General features: G+C 42.0%; 2 protein-coding genes across 2 annotated transcripts; one reads left to right on the plus strand and one right to left on the minus strand.

The window, feature by feature from the left end:
- Positions 1–111: 111 nt before the first annotated feature.
- Positions 112–12050, minus strand: LOC131541927 (HMG box-containing protein 4-like). Its single transcript, XM_058777975.1, has 12 exons — positions 11908–12050; positions 10804–10932; positions 10654–10723; positions 8747–8971; positions 6623–6832; positions 6444–6547; positions 6281–6359; positions 5677–5741; positions 5221–5344; positions 4922–5148; positions 484–606; positions 112–390 (listed from the first exon to the last, which is right to left on the minus strand). Exons 1-12 carry the CDS (start codon positions 11911–11913, stop codon positions 346–348), a joined length of 1407 nt encoding a protein of 468 aa, XP_058633958.1. The 5' UTR covers positions 11914–12050; the 3' UTR covers positions 112–345.
- LOC131541929 (heme oxygenase-like) lies at positions 12038–16435 on the plus strand. The gene is made up of 7 exons (XM_058777978.1): positions 12038–12174; positions 13570–13723; positions 13880–13991; positions 14070–14285; positions 15333–15605; positions 15686–15800; positions 16096–16435. The coding sequence occupies exons 2-7, from the start codon at positions 13686–13688 to the stop codon at positions 16203–16205; spliced, it is 864 nt and encodes a 287-aa protein (XP_058633961.1). The 5' UTR covers positions 12038–12174; positions 13570–13685; the 3' UTR covers positions 16206–16435.
- Positions 16436–16613: the final 178 nt, after the last annotated feature.

Here is a 16613-nt window from a genome sequence, read left to right on the forward strand (position 1 = left end):
GCTGATGTCTGTAACGCCGAGAATGCTTCACACGGTGAATCACTCATCACCCGAAAACACTCCAACTACAAAAAAAACTATTGAAAACCTAAAAAACGGCCGACTCCAGAGTTAAAAGAACATACTAAAATGGATTTTATTGAGGAAAAACAACAGAAATACAAAATCAACATTAGATCAGATAAAAATGGAGCGCAGGTTTAAGAAGCAGGTTAAAAGTCGAAGTGTGTGAGTTCATCCAGTGCAAAACTGCGCGAGTCGTAAAGTCTTTAGAAGGTTTGATCAGAGCCGGAGGAGACGCTGAGGAGCAGCTCGCAGCACCATCGGGACATCAGCACGAGTCCTTCACAAACCCGGCATCACGTAGGCGATGTTGTCCAGAGTGTTTGACTGATCACAGACACACAGAGGACAAGTCATTTCTGATGCTGATGTTATTGATTATACTGATGTTTATGTATTAAAGCCATGAAGGGTCAGTACCAGCACATGATGTGGACAGCTGTTGAGTTCTGGGACCTGAGTGGTGAGACAGGCCAGCGGACCCAGAGCACACAAGACCGAGTCCAGCAGAACCGACAGAGAGCCGGACACCGTCACCATCCCCTGAAACACACACACACACACACACACACAGGTCACTCAACCCCTTCAGCAGGTGTTTAATGAAACAGATCCAAAAATCAAACACTGGCCACTTTCTCACCACTGTGCCAAATCAGTTCTAGATGCTTTTATAATTCCTCATCATGAAATGAAATCATGTTTTGGAGGCAAAAAAAGATCAATATTTTCAGATCTGTCAGGTGTTCTAATAATTTTGGCCACCACTGTATTTCTTTCTTAATGTTTAAAATGAAAATAAAAGTAAATAATATAATTAATAAAATAATAATTACATATAAAAATCATTAGCAGCAGTACTAGTAGCTGTTTTTTATATTCACTTTAATAGGGTTACTAACAGTGTGACCATAAACTGACATCAGAGAACCTTAACATGCCAGTGTGTAGTTATATTACTGAAATATTCACTTATTAAAATCTCGAGACTTCAAGTAAATATTTTATGTGTAAGGGTTAAGGCTGATAAAAAGGTTTGAAAAACCCTGTATTAAATCTATATGTGTGTGTTTGTGTATCTGTTACATATGTATGTGTGTGTGTGTGTGTTGTATATGTTTGTGCAGAGATTATATGCGTGTGTTGTATGTGTGTATGCCTGTGCAAGTGTGTGTGTTTTATATATATACAGTGGGTACGGAAAGTATTCATACCCCCTTAAATTTTTCACTCTTTGTTATATTGCAGCCATTTGCTAAAATCATTTAAGTTCATTTTTTTTCCTCATTAATGTACACACAGCACCCCATATTGACAGAAAAACACAGAATTGTTGACATTTTGCAGATTTATTAAAAAGAAAACTGAAATATTACATGGTCCTAAGTATTCAGACCCTTTGCTCAGTATTTAGTAGAAGCACCCTTTTGATCTAATACAGCCATGAGTCTTTTGGGAAAGATGCAACAAGTTTTTCACACCTGGATTTGGGGATCCTCTGCCATTCCTCCTTGCAGATCCTCTCCAGTTCTGTCAGGTTGGATGGTAAACGTTGGTGGACAGCCATTTTAGGTCTCTCCAGAGATGCTCAATTGGGTTTAAGTCAGGGCTCTGGCTGGGCCATTCAAGAACAGTCACGGAGTTGTTGTGAAGCCACTCCTTCGTTATTTTAGCTGTGTGCTTAGGGTCATTGTCTTGTTGGAAGGTAAACCTTCGGCCCAGTCTGAGGTCCTGAGCACTCTGGAGAAGGTTTTCGTCCAGGATATCCCTGTACTTGGCCGCATTCATCTTTCCCTCGATTGCAACCAGTCGTCCTGTCCCTGCAGCTGAAAAACACCCCCACAGCATGATGCTGCCACCACCATGCTTCACTGTTGGGACTGTATTGGACAGGTGATGAGCAGTGCCTGGTTTTCTCCACACATACCGCTTAGAATTAAGGCCATCTTGGTCTCATCAGACCAGAGAATCTTATTTCTCACCATCTTGGAGTCCTTCAGGTGTTTTTTAGCAAACTCCATGCGGGCTTTCATGTGTCTTGCACTGAGGAGAGGCTTCCGTCGGGCCACTCTGCCATAAAGCCCCGACTGGTGGAGGGCTGCAGTGATGGTTGACTTTCTACAACTTTCTCCCATCTCCCGACTGCATCTCTGGAGCTCAGCCACAGTGATCTTTGGGTTCTTTACCTCTCTCACCAAGGCTCTTCTCCCCGATAGCTCAGTTTGGCCGGACGGCCAGCTCTAGGAAGGGTTCTGGTCGTCCCAAACGTCTTCCATTTAAGGATTATGGAGGCCACTGTGCTCTTAGGAACCTTAAGTGCCGCAGAAATGTTTTTGTAACCTTGGCCGGATCTGTGCCTTGCCACAATTCTGTCTCTGAGCTCTTCAGGCAGTTCCTTTGACCTCATGATTCTCGTTTGCTCTGACATGCACTGTGAGCTGTAAGGTCTTATATAGACAGGTGTGTGGCTTTCCTAATCAAGTCCAATCAGTATAATCAAACACAGCTGGACTCAAATGAAGGTGTAGAACCATCTCAAGGATGATCAGAAGAAATGGACAGCACCTGAGTTAAATATATGAGTGTCACAGCAAAGGGTCTGAATACTTAAGACCATGTGATATTTCAGTTTTTCTTTTTTAATAAATCTGCAAAAATGTCAACAATTCTGTGTTTTTCTGTCAATATGGTGTGCTGTGTGTACATTAATGAAGAAAAAAAATGAACTTAAATGATTTTAGCAAATGGCTGCAATATAACAAAGAGTGAAAAATTTAAGGGGGTCTGAATACTTTCCGTACCCACTGTATATATATATATATGTGTGTGTGTGTGTTTGTGTTAGGGATGGTAAGATTAACTGATTTGCATCAGTGCATCAGCATGAAAGTTAACGATGCGATTTAGAAAACTGATTTATTTAGAAAGTGCCCAATAATTTGGGACCAATATTTTATAATGTAGATGGGTCATTTCGTGTCAAATCAATCAAATTTCTAAAAATTCCCCGGCTCAAATTTTAGATTTTGCTAATATTTTTTCTAAAGAAAGACATGTATAGTGATGAAAGCCAAAATATTAAATGTCGTGGATAAATATTTACGGAGTAATCCACTATTTTGTAGAGGGGGGGTCAAAATGGTAATTTTCACCTGAGATTCAGAGCCAAATTACAGGAGGGTAAAAATGACTTCAGAAAGATGTTATTTTCACACAGAGATTGTTCGGTCTGTTAGTAAAATGTTGACTTTAGCAATCTTTGTTGCATTATGTGCCAATGGTGACCATTCAAAAACGGGAAAGCAGCACTTTTCAAGTTTTTCCTCCAAAGTTTGCAGGCCTGTAACTCAAGACGTATCAGAGATATCTGAATGCCGTTTCAGATGTTGGGTCTTAACAAACTTTCCTTTCGGCCTCTTCATTTTTAAGGCCCTATATGGTTCGGTTCCAGAGATATTGGAATTTCAATACGGCTCCAGGAGTAAATTGTTCAAGTGTACACATTTTCAGTGAACAAAAACTAAACGTGGGTCAATTTGCAAAAATATGATACTTCTTTTCTTTCAAAGAGGAACGTCTGAAGAACAAATAATGTTGAAACTAGAGCTGTATCTCGTTTACTTCTGGCGAAACAACTGCATTGAACACACCTGTCTGAGGGCCATAACTATTCTTTTTCCAAAGTTTGCATGCCTATAATTTAAGAAGTATTAAAGATATTGCAATATGATTCTAGTTCTTAATAAATTTTTCATTTTCAAGGCCTTACATCGTTCAGTCCCAGAGATACGGGGATCTCAATGAGGCTTCATTTTCAGATTGTTGAATATTACCTAATTTAGTGGCTGAAAACCAAAAGTTAGCCACTTTGTATACAGCTGAAAGCCTGAAGAATAAGTCATGTTGAAACTAGGAATGCATCTTGTTTCCCTCTATCAAAACAATATGCACAGAAAATACCTGTCAGAGTGCTAAAAATGCCCTGTAATGGTCAAGTTGAGGCACTTTTGTCTAGTTACCTTTCTGGCTTTCATCACTATACATGTCTGTGTTTCTTCAGAAAAATATTAGCAAATCAAAATCTAAAAATTTGAGTGGAACTGAGTCGAGGAATTTTTTCAAATTTGGTTGAGTTGACACGGAATGACCCAGATTGATTTCTCCTCTCAAAACTGTTTCTCAAGTGTTTTCTCATCATCACTGCTGCTGCGTGAATGACGTATCCCAAAACTACAGAGACCGAGGCGTCAGAACGCACTGAAGTTCATTTATGATTTCTGTCTGTCTGAACCAAAGAAATAAAAGCGATCTGTACCATACTGAATTGCATAGCTTCATATTGTTTTTCCATTGCATTGAATCACATTGTTTTGAATCGAATTGAAATCAGATCGCACTGTATCGTAATACAGGTCAATCATATCATATCGTATCGACAGCTGCTTCATATGCATCTTTAATGTATCATATTGTTGGCTATGCGTATCGCTTTGGCCTCAGTTATGGAGATGCATATCCCTAGTGTGTGTGTGTGTGTGTGTGTGTGTACTGGTTTTTGTGGTTTACGGGGACAAAATGTGTATAATAACATGGGTATGACAGAGGTATTACAATTTGAAGGTGGGTTATGAGGACACTGCCTATGTCCCCGTAAATCAAAAGGCTTAAAAAACATACTAAATGCTGTTTTTTTGAAAATCTAAAAATGCCTGTAGTCTCCTGTAAGGGGTAGGTTTAGGTGTAGGGTTGGTGTAGTACAATAGCACATACAGTAAGTACAGTATAAAAACCATTACGCCTATGGAGAGTCCCCACAAGGATAGCAAACCAGATGTGTGTGTGTGTGTGTGCTGTGCACCTCAGTCTCCTGCAGCCTGCGTCCGATCAGACTCAGAGACTCTCCCAGCAGCTGCAGGTGTGCGGCCGCGTCGATGGGATCCACGTCTGGGTCTCTGAGCGGGGAGAGCGTGGCAGTGTGTGCCGGCCGCGGCGCTGATCCGTTCTGGGCCGGAGCGACTGCTGCTTCCTGCCTCTTCAACACAACAGCGCCTCCTGCTGGAGCCACGGCCACGCCTGAGTGATGCCCTGAACACCAACACCAAACACATCAGCTGACATCAGTGAGCTGCATCACCTGACTGTCGGACAGCTGCTGACCTTTGACCCTGCCGCTGTCCTTGAGCGCTCGGGACGCGTGCTGCTGTTTGACGTGCTTGATGTGTTTGCCGCTCTCAGACTTCATCTGCTTCCGCTGCAGGTACTGAGATCGCTCTCGCCACACCTGAGAACCATGAGCCCGTCATCAGTGACAGCGCACACACACACTCACTCACTCACTCACTCTCACTCTCTCACTCTCACTCACTCACTCACTCACACACACACTCACTCTCACTCTCACTCACACACACACACACACACACACACACACACACACACACACACACACACACACACACACACACACACACACACACACTCACACACACACTCACTCACTCTCTCTCTCACACACACACACACACACTCACTCACTCTCACACACACACACACACACACACACACACACACACACACACACACACACACACTCTCTCTCACACACACACACACCTCTTTGTCTCCCTCCGGTAGCTGCTTCCAAGCATCAGCCAGTCTTTTGCTCAAATCTCCAAAATCTGAGCTCAAAGAAACACAGAAACACACTGACATGAAACAAACCGTCAGCATTTCACTCCACAGACAGCCTGTAATAAACCAGCTCCAGTTCTGCGGGAAATTCAACCTGATATTGTGTCAGAAATATTAGTATGCTAACTTGTGAAATAAAATTATAATTAAAATCAAATATTAATTGTTCTTTTACAATACAATTATAATTTACAACAATGTATTTTTGCCTTTATTTTTATGCAGTTAAAACTACTACTAAAAATAATGATTATTATTATGACAAAAACAGACATTATGGTTTGTAAGAAAACAATTTCAGGTTGAATGAACTGGTACTTTCACGTTCCATCACTCGTATTGTAAAAGAAAACTGCAAACAGCAAGCTTAAACCTGATTGGCTGATCTATTCAGAGATTCAAAGCTTTGATTGAGATGCTTGAGGAGATCCTTGAATGAATCAGGAAAACAAACGAACTGTAATCAAACATCTACATGAGACACAATCAGGCTGATGGATGAAGATGATGATGAAGATGAACCCACCGAGGCCTGGCTCTTCTTCCAGAATGCTGCTTCTGTACTCCTTATAAAAGATCTGATACGCTGTCAAGACCTTCTTCTTCTGCACACACACACACACACACACAGAGTGAGACAGTGAGACGCTCCCAGGGTTTCGCTCGTGTGTCTCAGTGCTTCTCCTCACCTTGTCTTTGCTCTTGCGTTTGCCTCCGTCCTCTCTCTTCCTCCTCTTCTCCTCGTGGCTGTGATGGCCTGTAGTGTAAGCGCTCCATTCCGCGCTGCCGTTGGCTGAGGACAGAGAGGTCAGAGGTCAGAGGTCAGGTCAGAGCGGCACACAGAAGCTCAGAAGCGCTGCGTTCGTACCTGCCGCCGTTCTCTTGGCTGATTTACTGCTGTGTTTCTTCTCACGTGAATGGTCGCGCTCCTTCTTTTTCTTGCTCTTCTTGCTCTTCTTCTTCTTCCTGCTGCCGCTGTGTGACGAGGATTCGTGGATCGTGAGTTTCCCACATTCACTGTCGTCAGCGGAGGACGAGCCGCTGCTGTCGGCCGCATCGTGACATCCGCCGTAATGACCTGATGAACATCAGCAGACTGCTGTGAAATCACTGCGACGCGCCTCTGAGCCGAGATGCCATTAAACACACCAGTGTTAGGATTATTAATGTACTCACTATAAACACACAAAGCTTGAAGTGGTCTACAGCCATCACAAACTGACCGAGAAACACTGATCTGCAGCTTATACTCGTTACACACGTGTTTCATCATCTATTACTGTACATTAATGTCACTGAAGAGTCAGGATCCTCCACTAGAGGTCAGTGAATCGTATCATGAACAGACAAACAGGGCTGGGCCGACAATATCAGATTGACCCATTTTAATGATCTCAATACTGATTCTTAAATTCCAAGACTGATCTTTTAGTCCGTGATGCTATCAGCTGATGCATGGACAAAACTGCTTCGCATTTAATAACTGCAATGTGCTTTGTTACTTTTAATAACAAAGTATCAGAACAACTTACTGATGTGTATCATGTCTCATGTAATTCAATTCAAGTTTATTTGTATAGCGCTTTTTACGATACAATCGCTGCAAAGCAGCTTTACAGGAAATTAAGTTTCTACTATACACATATATATACATATATACATACATGTATACACATATGCACACATATATACACATACATATGTGAAGAAGAAACCCAATATATTTAAGTTATGACAGACTGTTTGACTGTTTAATCAAGTGTTTCAACCATGGAAAGACATAAATAAAAGAGCTTTTATCTGAAACTTATTATATATAAAAACAAAACAAATAGCAGCTGAATTTAATAGTTTGGACTCTGTTGTAATGTTAATCTTTCAACATTATAGCAATGTAACATGTATATTTTACACCTTTAGTTGAGAGATTTTTTTTTTTATAAGAAAAACTGCCATGTCCTTTACCTTATATATATATCTAAATAAATCTAATTAAATTAAATCATCAAGGTTTTTGCACTGTTTTTGATGTTTTTTTTTTTATTTCAACCAGCATAAGCTGAATAAGTAAGTACTTTGGGACAAAATCATTGTGTACATGCATACTTTCATGGAAAACAATGCTTCTTTAATTTTAGGACGCTCTGTGCGGTTTAGGATGCAATATCGTTCTGATGATATACTGACTCATAATAAGGTCAATGGATTCTGTTTCTGTCCCAAACGTCTGTTCTGGGAGTGTGTGAGCGAGCGCTATAAACTTCTACGAGACAGCAGCAACAAATGCACAGCAATCCACAGTATTTAGCAGTGAACTACACTCTTCTCACTGCGGGGGCTCCAAAGTCACGAAAATACACAACTCGCTTTGCTTTAAAGTGCTCCTATTATGGGTTATGAAAGGTTCATATTTTGGTTTTGGGAGTCTCCAACAACAGGCTGACACGCATGCGATGCAATCCAAACCCTTCCTTTGCGTGACACTAATCTGCGGTGATTGGTCGAATTCATTTAGTGCTGCTTTGTGTACAGCGTTACCAGGGAAACAGCTATTTTTACCCCTCTAACAGCGGCACCTAGTGGCAAAGAATGGATTTGCATTTTCATTCAGACCAACACGAAAATCAGGCGGCAATATGCTAATGTTTCATGTTGAGGTCAATATGAAACGGCTTGGGATTCATTTTAAAAACAACTCAATGATTCAGAGTCGACTCTTTCTTTTGAGAGACAATAACTTTATACACGGTGCACTTTCAGATTTAAAACTTTGCAGGATGTTTTCATTCAGTTACACACTGCATGAAAGATACTTTTCAAAAACCCATGATAGGGGCACTTTAACAGATGACTTCATTCAAGCTTTAACTGGTTTTACACTAAAAATGCAGGCATCAAACCGCAGGGCTCCACAAGCATCATTCCACATAAATATTACAGCATGAAAACACTGACTCCTCCAGTGTTCCTGATGTTGTGAGCGTCTCCTCACCTTCCAGCTCCACCTCCTCGCCCACCACCGGCAGCCCCTCGCGCACCACCCGCGGCTGCTTTCTGGAGTCCTTCGAGGGGTACGGCGCCTCGGTGGTGGGAGAGGTGATGGCCTGCAGGAGACCCATCGCCGTCACGGCCGTCTGAGGCGAGCCCGCCGCGTCCGGGAGCGTCAGGAGCGAGCGCTTCTTCTTCTTGTGATGAGATCCGGAGCTGCTGTGATGATCTGCACCAGAGACACATGAACAGCTCAACACTAACACAACCTCGTCTGTGTGATTTACAAACACATTTAGGATTAAATGTAATAATCTAGCAATTCATCCTGCACTGGTTTGTCTGGAAGCCCGTTTACGCCACTGAATAAAAAATTAAAAAGGTAACTGTGACTTTTTTTCTCAGAATTGTGACTTTTTTTCTCAGAATTGTGAGATATAAACTCAAAATTGCGAGTTAAAGTGCAGTTTTGGGGGGAGAGAGTTCTCAGAATGTTCTCAGAATTGTGATTATGAGATAAAAAGTCACAATTACCTTTTTTATTTTTTATTCAGTGGCAGAAACGGGCTTCCATAGGTTTGATCTCAGAAGGAGAAAATGAAGGGCTTCAATAGTTTGGCCAAAAATAGCAAAAAAAGCTCTTTCGGTGTTTGATCAAACAAGGGAAAAGACTGAATAAATTGTAGCGAACAATGATACTTTTGGTGATGTGATCAAATAGCAACCAGCGTTTGCGTGAGAGGCGTGCACTCTTTATAATGCAGCAAACACGTCAGCAGCATTTAAAACTGTCAGAGAAAGACAAACATCATTAGAGAGAGACTCCAGCACTGCGTCACATGTCTCTGATGAGAAGAGGAAGCCGTGGCTGTATGATGACGGACATCGCCAAATGGCCTTAAAACAATTAAATAAACGGAGAGAAGAATGTTATGTTAATGTTATGAATTTTTACAAGGCATGGATGAGACGATGTGATCCATGCGACAAATATCTTCCTGAATTAATAGTGAGAATCATTTATAAACCTGCTGTTGTCAACAAAAAGAAGCTCTGAGATCTTCCGGCGGGTTTCTGAACATTCTGAACTCCAACATTCATAAATGTTAGTAATGTAATTTTACTGTTGTTCTGTAAAATAAAAAGTATGACGATGATGATGATAATAATAATAATTACAACAGCTCTATTAATACATTTATTATAACATTCACACATAGTGTTCAAATTGGGATCTGTAATATATACACACACATTATATATATTTTCTAATGTTTTAAAAGAAGTCTCTTCTGATCAGCAAGTCTGCATTTATTTGTACAGTAATAAAATACAAAAACAGCAATATTGTGAAATTTTATTACAATTTTAAATTAATGTTTTCTATGTGAATGTGTGTTAAACTGTAATGTATTTCTGTGATGCGCAGCTGTATTTTCAGCATCATTACTCCAGTCTTCAGTGTCACATGATCTTCAGAAATCATTCTAAGATGCTGATTCGCTGCTCAAAGTGTCCAGTTTTCCTTCTTTTTTTGTCTTTAGTCAATCACATGCCTGATACAAGTCATCCATTTTAAGTTAAATTGTGCTTTGTTGCTGTAATGTCTGCTTGAATGTTAAAAAATGTTCAGTGTTAAATATTTTTTAAATGGCTGTTTTGTAATTGATTTTTTTTCTTTGAAAAGCAAGAAAAAACCCCAGTAAATAGCACATTTTGGCTATTTAATTTACGCAACAGTGAAAAAACTGGCAAAATACATGGGGACAAAACACGAAAAACCATGTTCAGTATTTGGCCGAGAGTTTCATTTTGTTTGGTTTTGGCCAAGAATTTTAATTTCGGTGCATCCCTAACTTCTAGAACTGAAATGCAGGCACTCACTCTACAGAAACCACTCGAGACACACACCTCTGTAGAAATGATCCTCATAGTGCTTCTTCTTCTGAAGCTCACCGCCGGTGTAAAAGGCATCAGCGTCCTGTGGAGAGCAGAGTTCAGTTTCTACACAACACACATGCACTGATCTCTGTGATGAAGATGATGATGATGAAGATGTACCTTGAGCCATTTCTTGGAGGTCTTGCGCACCTCTGCATCGATGATCTCTTCTTCTCTCAGCAGATCTTTGTAGGATCTTCTCTTTTCTCTCTGACTGCGGCCGGCGACCAGACTCACCTCACCCTCCATCTACACACACACACACACACACACACACACAGGATAAAAGGGCATGAATAAGATCGCCTGTAACATGTCACTTTCACTTTTCATAAGTTTGTGAACCCTCTGAACATATGTGACCCTGGACCACAAAATCAGTCTTAAGTGTCAGTTTTTCAGAATTGAGCTTTCTACATCATCTGAAAGCTGAATGAATAAGCTTTCCATTGATGTATGGTTAGCTAGTATAGGACAATATTTGAAAATCTGGAATCTGAGGGTGCAAAAAAATCAAAATATTGAGAAAATCGCCTTTAAAGTTGTCCAAATGAAGTCCTTAGCAATGCATATTACTAATCAAAAATGAAGTTTTGATATATTTACAGTAGGAAATGTACAAAATATCTTCATGGAACATGATCTTTACTTAATATCCTAATGATTTTTGGCATAAAAGAAAAATGGATAATTTTGACCCATACAATGTATTGTTGGCTATTGCTGCAGATATACCTGCTGCTTATGACTGCTTCTGTGCTGCAGGGTCACATATATCTACAATGATTACTTACAAACTATGGTCTGATCTTCCTGGCTAAACTAATAACACACAAACGACTGTAGTTTTCAGTGATGATTGACAGCTGTTTAAAGGGTTCATAACTTCTTGCAACTGCAACTGAATTTACAGCACGTTGTGTTTTTGGTGCGTGTGGTTGTGTATTTACATGTGTGTGTTTGTGAGTCTCAGTGGGTATATAAATATGTATAAACGTGCGCATGTGTTTCAGTGTGTATTTGAGTGAGTTTGAACGTGTTTGTGTTGTTGTTGTTATCTTCTATGCTAACACGCTAATCGGCAACACTTATAACGCTACTAGTGATTCGCGGTTCATTTCGGATAAACCGAAGCGCGCTCATCTGAGAAACAAACCGTTACAGACGCATACAACCGCGATAAAATGTAACTTCATTCATTCAAACATAATTTGCGTTTATTACCTTCATCGAGTATCAAGCGTCTGCTGCCGCCATCTTGGCTCTGCGCTGCGAGGTCAGTTTCTCGCGCGACTGTTCGAGCGTGTGACGTCATCTCGCGCGCCTCCAGCGGACAGGCGGAACGATCTGTGACAATTATTTAATAATTCTTTCATATATAAATCGCTGCTGTTAGATAAATAAAATAGTTTTACGAACGATTTACACTGTTCGTCTTTCATGAATGAGGCGCAGCGCGTGCAACATTACCCTGAAATAACACACACACAGGTGAGGTGATGTACCTTACAAACAATATTCTCCTGAACTAAATATATGGATATGTTGCATAACCGTGGATTTCTCTGACACCGTTTCAGTGACACTGATTTACTTTGCCGAAAAGATTCAACAGCCCTGACTGACAAAAGATCGATAGCGCTGAACCGAGTCCTGATCAATCACTGATTCAGAAACGGAATCAGAGTCTATATCTGTGATCGAGTCTATAGGTATCCCACTCTTCCTGTGACCCGTGTGTGTGTGTGTGTGTGTGAGAGTGTGTGTGTGTGTGTGTGTGTGTGAGAGAGTGTGTGTGTGTGTGTGTGTGTGTGTGTGTGTGTGAGTGTGTGTGTGTGTGTGTGTGTGTGTGTGTGTGTGTGTGTGAGAGTGTGTGTGTGTGTGTGTGTGTGTGTGTGTGTGAGAGAGTGTGTGTGTGTGTGTGTGTGTGTGTGTGTGTGTGTGTGTGTGTGTGTGTGTGTGTGTGTGTGTGTGTGTGAGAGAGTGTGTGTGTGTGTGTGTGTGTGAGAGAGTGTGTGTTGTGTGTGTGTGTACTGGTTTTGTGGTTTACGGGACAAAATGTGCATAATAACATGGGTATGACAGAGGTATTACAATGTGAAGGTGGTTATGAGGACACTGCCTATGTCCCCATAATTCAAAAGGCTTAAAAAACATACTAAATACTGTTTTTTTTTAATCTAAAAATGCCTGTAGTCTCCTGTAAGGGGTAGGTTTAGGTGTAGGGTTGGTGTAGGACAATAGCACATACAGTAAGTACAGTATAAAAACCATTACGCCTATGGAGAGTCCCCGTAAACCACTAAAACAAACAAGTGTGTGTGTGTGTGTGTGTGTGTGTGTGTGTGTACACTGAGGGACTCGATCACACACAGAGGGGTTCAGAGTTCAGGTTGTGTGGAGTCATGTTTAGTGTGTTTGCGCTGACTCACGGTTTCTTCATCTCTGCTGCTGACTCACGCTTCTTATCGCTGCTCAGCGAATCACAGCCAACAAATCACGCTGTTCACAGCCGAGACTCTCGCTCTGTTATAATGTTCTTTCCGTCTGACTCTGATTACAGGGGTTTTAGAGCCGATCGTGATCATTCATCACAGAAATGTCCTCGTGCTTCAGATTATTATTGATCACTGGATAACACACAGACACATATATATCCCACTTTCACAGCTCAGGCCATCATGTGACTGAATTCTTCCCCAGTCATGTTTTCCCCATCTCTCTCTCTCTCTCTCTCTCTCTCTCTCTCTCCTGCTGAATGTGTCTCGTCATGTTTAGCTGCTGCTGCTCCTCCTCTCTCTCTCTCTCTCTGTGTCTCTGTGTCTCTCTCTCTCTCTTTGTTTGAGTTCTGCTGATCTGCTGACTTCCTGTTTCTCTCTCTCCCAGGCGGAGCGAGCGAGGAGTGAGTATAAAGAGCGGCGGAGTGAGTCCAGATCTCCAGATCTTCAGGAGAACCGCTGAGGAGCGACACACACCAGATCCTCAGCATCTTCACCAGAGCCATGGAGAAGAAACACACACAGACAGCGATTATGGACAGGTGATCTATCTATCTATCTATCTATCTATCTATCTATCTATCTATCTATCTATCTATCTATCTATCTATCTATCTGTGGTCAGTGGATGTTATGACTGTCTCCTCAGCTGATTGGGTGTTTCATGTTGAGTGAATCTGTGTTTGTTTCTCTGGCAGTGAACTATCAGAGCAGATCAAAGCTGTGACTAAAGAGGTTCACGTGCGAGCGGAGAACACGGAGCTGATGCTGAGCTACCAGAGAGGACGTGTGTCCCTGCAGCAGTATCAGGTAGTGAGCTGCGCTTCGATGTTAGAGTTTTAGAGTCGCTGTGGAATCTCACCTGGTTTCTTCTGCTCTGTGTTCCAGCTGCTCTTGTGTTCGCTGTATAAGATCTACGAGGCGCTGGAGGAGGCGCTGGACACAAACGCTTCCCATCATGCCGTGGCACCCATTTACTTCCCACAGGAACTGGCCCGACTGGAGTCCATCGGGAAAGACCTGGAGTATTTCTACGGCCAGAGCTGGAGGGAGAAGATCACGGTGCCGGCCGCGACGCTGAGATACGCACAGAGACTGAGAGAGGTGAACATCTACAAAACAACTGATCCATACAAGGAACAATTAATCCATCCATATCTGGCTGATTTTAGATTATTGGCACTGACCGAGACTTATGATCGTTAGTTTCATCATACCATCATGCAATAGTTGACTCAAAATGACAATATGCTGAAATTGTTCTCATCCTCAGTTCATCTGAGATCAGGATGAGTGTGTTTCTTCACCAGGTTTTTAAAAACACCACAATAATCCACAGCACTCCAGTCCATCAGTTAACATATTTGAGTTCAAAACGTCTTAATGCTGGATGTGTTTCAGCTTTTGTCTTCTCCAGATGTTAACTGATGGACTGGAGTGCTGTGGATTATTGTGATGTTTTATCAGACTCTCATTCTGACGGCACCCATTCACTGCAGAGCATCCATTGATGTAATGACACATTTCTCCAGATCTCAGACGGCCTGATTGTGAGCACAGTTTCAGCACATTTTCATTTTTTCTATTCCTGTAATGTCTGAGAGTGATCTCAGCGGAGCAGGACTCTATTGTAGATGATCTGAGGCGCTGTTAGCATGTCGTAGGTCATTGATTATAAATTAACATGCTCCATCGGGACGAGACCACGGGAATCAGATAAGCCCTTTACACAATCTGACACGGCTGCGGTTGGAACTGAACTGCGGGTTTGGTCTGGTCAGAGGAGAACTGGCCCCCCGACTGAGTCTGGTTCCTCCCAAGGTTTTTTCCTCCATTCTGTCTCGGAGGGAGTTTTGGTTCCTTGCCGCTGTCGCCTCTGGCTTGCTCAGTTGGGGACACTTCATTTCTAGCGATTATCGTCGATTTGATTGCACAGATACTATTTAAACTAAACTGAGCTAGACAATGACATCTCTGAATTCAATAATGAAATGCCTTTAACTGAAAATTGAGTGTTTAATCTTATCATTATACATTACTGACACTCTATCCTCCAATTTGATACTGTTAAGTGCTTTGACACAATCTGTATTGTAAAAGCGCTATATGAATTAAGGTGACTTGACTTGACTGGAAACGCTTGTGTCTCAGGTGGGTCGAGATCACCCGGAGTATCTGCTGGCTCACGCTTACACACGCTATCTGGGCGACCTGTCGGGCGGGCAGGTGCTGGGCCGCATCACGCAGAAGTCTCTTGGGCTGAAGAGCGGGGAGGGCTTGTCCTTTTTCTCGTTTCCGGGCGTCAGCAGCCCAAACCTCTTCAAGCAGCTGTACAGGAGCCGCATGAACAGCGTGGAGCTGACGGAGGAGCAGCGGAGCGGCGTGCTGCAGGAGGCCCTCGACGCCTTCCAGCTCAACATCCAGGTGAGAGAGCGCTCCCGCTCGTTACACTCATTAACCAGCCGCTGAAGACCACTGCTGATCGCTCTGTTTGTGTTGTTCAGGTGTTTAACGAGCTGCAGGAATCACTGAGCTGCGTCTCAGACACAGAGAATGAAGTGAGGCAGAGACACACACAACACAAGCAGAACACAACAACAACAACAACAACAACAACAGGTAAAACACACACACACACACACACACACTCACTCACACACACACACACACACACACACACGCTCTCTCAATCTCTCTCTCACACACACACACACACACACACACTCACTCACACACACATGCACGCTCACACTCACTCTCTCACACACACACACACACACACACACACACACACACACACACACACACACACACACTCGCTCACATGCACGCTCTCTCACTCTCTCACACACACACACACACAGATGTTATGACTCTGGTCTGCGGTGTTGTAAGTGTTGCTGATGTTCTTCAGATGGAGGAGTGTGTGAAGCGCTGCGGAGCTCGTCTCTGGTGCCTCGGTTCCTGCGGACGCTGCTCGGTGTGTTCGTGGTTCTGGCCGTCGGGATGGTCTACGCTTTTTAAGCCGGTTTAATATCTCACACATTATTAGAACTGTAAAAAAACGATGTCACACTTTGCAGACAATAAATGTGTTATTTAATCATAAACACGTGATTGTATGTTTATCATTATATAGTTCTGAATAATTCAAATGTTGAAATTTGTTTACAGACACAATAATTTTGTAACCATGTATATATGCCTTTGTATTATTAATACTATATTTTTGTAATAAAATCTGTTTAAGGATTCGTTGTTACTGAATGTTGCATTATTTCTTGGCTTGTTTTTATCATCTCAGATGTAACTCATGGTTCTGGCGTGTTTAGACTAATATCCACTTTCTCATGATCACTGTATAATAGTGCATATATTCACTAAAGGAATTTATTAATTTATCCACTGATTTTCCTTGCCTTTTTATTTATT

Source organism: Onychostoma macrolepis, chromosome 06 (assembly GCF_012432095.1).
Source record: "Onychostoma macrolepis isolate SWU-2019 chromosome 06, ASM1243209v1, whole genome shotgun sequence".
Taxonomy (NCBI): domain Eukaryota; kingdom Metazoa; phylum Chordata; class Actinopteri; order Cypriniformes; family Cyprinidae; genus Onychostoma; species Onychostoma macrolepis.